Genomic DNA, 2,384 nt, shown 5'->3' with positions numbered 1-2,384 from the left:
ATAGGTCCCAAGTCGGTTAGGTAGATTCCCGGTTTCCTTTACCATTGGGGTCTAGGGATTGCTCGGGGACGGATGCGACCAACACTGTTCCCTCCTCAATCTTGTCTTGTACTTCTGGATCCATGGGACCGAGTTTCTCCCACATTTCCGCAGTAATAACGAATTCTACCTCCCTTCTTGCTGGGCGGTTTCTTTCAGCACGAACTGAAGCTCCGCCGACCCTGGCTGCGTCGGAGATATTGGATCCATGAGAAATCTGAATGACAGCTTCTTCGATAGGTGGGCTGAAGTCTCCGTTCCTTAATGCACCCTCGGCTGCCGCATTCGAGGGGCACGCATCTTCATCCTTGTCCACTGTGCAAGCCTGCTTCTGGGGCTCCGTGTCTGAGGGGATGCGGAGCGTTTGCGGGCTGAGTCGGCGAGAACCGAAGGTCCGGTAATGTTCCGGTAATCTGGTGTGCTAAGATTTGGTTGTTCTCGAGTCCGATCGAGGCTGCGGCTTGGCGCCGATGGTGCAAAGCTGGGGAGCAAGCGGTTGGCTGAAAGCTCGGCTCTGGCACAAAGTCTCCGGAGAAACAGATCGAGTATTAAGCACTACACCAACCTTTCCGAGATTTTCGTGAGGCACCACAACAACAACCACATCGACGTCGACATCGACCGAATAAGTCGTACTCAGGCCCAAGTCTTAATATCCATACATTCAGTAGGCCCTTCGATAACGCAAGCCCAGCCGCTTACTCGGGTGGGAGCTGAAATCAATAATCTTTTCGCCGCTTCATTTCACCGAGCAGACCTGCCCTATAACGCGCTGAAATGGATTCTACAACCCACCCCAATTTTGACTACCGTTACCCTAAGGCAAAGGACATGGTCATGCGCTGCACCCAAGCGAAGGACAGATTTAGAGAAGGCGATGCCAGATTCGTCAGCGTCTCCATTGGCGGTGAAACCCAACCCGCGTTCATATTCACCTCCGACCTTTTCAAGAAGACTAAGAAGGCATGGGATCTGATGCAAGAAGCTGAGCAAGTTCGACGCGACGCGGAATTCGAGGACCGCGAACTGAGTCCAGCTGAGCGGAAGGCGCGCAGCAATGTCGTCGATGCGAGGGATCGCCTTGAAGAACTGATCAAGTCGATGAGCACTCGACGTGATGGACCTACGAATCAACAGAAGCGATTAGAGAAGCAATACTGGGAAGACTATGAGAAGGCGCAAGATGAGCTCACAAATATCATGGAGCGTAGGGACAAGCTGGGATGGAAGGTTGGGGATGCGGAACGACAGGCTCTAGAGGTCGTCAAGGAATTCCAACAGATCATTGCTGAAGCTTCCGTTGAAGCGGGATTTTGGCCGAGCGGCGAAGTGTTGGAGGACACACACTCAGACAGTGCAGGGAGTGTGACTAGCTACCGCAAGGTCAATCTAGGGAATGAAGGCCCGGGGGAGACCTCAGTGGAGCAGTCAGAAGGTCCTACTAGATCAGCAGCATCGCAATTAGCGCCCGATATGTCCCTGGCACAGGGCAATAACACGCATCCCTCAAAACGACCGCAAGACACCAGCCCTTCGGATACGCGGACTCGGCGAGTTATGGAGAGCCCAGCTGCGGCAGAGGTCCCTGTCAATCCAGATACAGAGCGCCCATCAAAGGCGCCACTTGCTACGTCCCAAGCGGGCGAGGGGATGATTCACTTAAAGTCCAACCCAACACGATCGAGGCCTAACGAACGCGATGACGGTAGTGACGCACAGGATACCTCCAGGACGGTGGCATTGAAGGCCTTGGATGTCATGTTGAACCGAGAGGAAGACCTGAGGAAGGCGAAGGACTATTGCAACGACCATTTCGGAACATATCATCAGCAGCTTCATGAGTTCCGTGTGATGAATGCTGCCCGACCGCATGAAGACATGGAGTCATCTTTCGGACCGATATTTTGTCAACGGGGCCAGATCGGCACGCAAAGGATAATACAAGCTGAAGAAGAGCTGAAGCAGGCGCGACTCGCAGCGAAGGATGCGGGCGTCCTCAATCCGAATTCTCCAGAACAGGAATCTGAGTTCTTGTCTGTTGTAGGAGAGGGACCTCATACAGAATATCTAGAGTTGCAAATTCAAAACTGCAATCGGAAACGCATCCAGGAGTAGATAGATAATAACCCCCAGACGAGCGAGCACGACGACGAAGAAGCGGCCTTCGCCCTTTCTGGCGCGCAAGTTAATTCCTGGGAGAGTCTTAGTGACTGCGAAAGAGAGCCTTAGAAGAAGAGGAGGATTAAGGAGAGAAAGAGATTAGTGCTCGAACAGCTTTTAACTCCCAAAGCCGACAACAAGAAGAGACGGAATTCGATTGAGGGTAGGGAGCGCAAGCGGTCCCT

General features: G+C 53.0%; 1 protein-coding gene across 1 annotated transcript; it reads left to right on the top strand.

Annotated features, from left to right (window-relative positions):
* Positions 1-816: 816 nt before the first annotated feature.
* On the top strand, positions 817-2,264 carry BU26DRAFT_594319 (uncharacterized protein; the record flags this gene model as incomplete). Its single annotated transcript, XM_033834900.1, has 1 exon — positions 817-2,264. The coding sequence occupies one exon, from the start codon at positions 817-819 to the stop codon at positions 2,152-2,154; it is 1,338 nt and encodes a 445-aa protein (XP_033685464.1). The 3' UTR covers positions 2,155-2,264.
* Between the last annotated feature and the right edge of the window lie 120 nt (positions 2,265-2,384).

Source organism: Trematosphaeria pertusa (genome assembly GCF_010094035.1).
Source record: "Trematosphaeria pertusa strain CBS 122368 unplaced genomic scaffold BU26scaffold_6, whole genome shotgun sequence".
Taxonomy (NCBI): Eukaryota; Fungi; Ascomycota; class Dothideomycetes; order Pleosporales; family Trematosphaeriaceae; genus Trematosphaeria; species Trematosphaeria pertusa.
The sequence above is the reverse complement of the archived record's forward strand: the minus strand, read 5'-3'. Positions and strand labels throughout refer to the sequence as shown.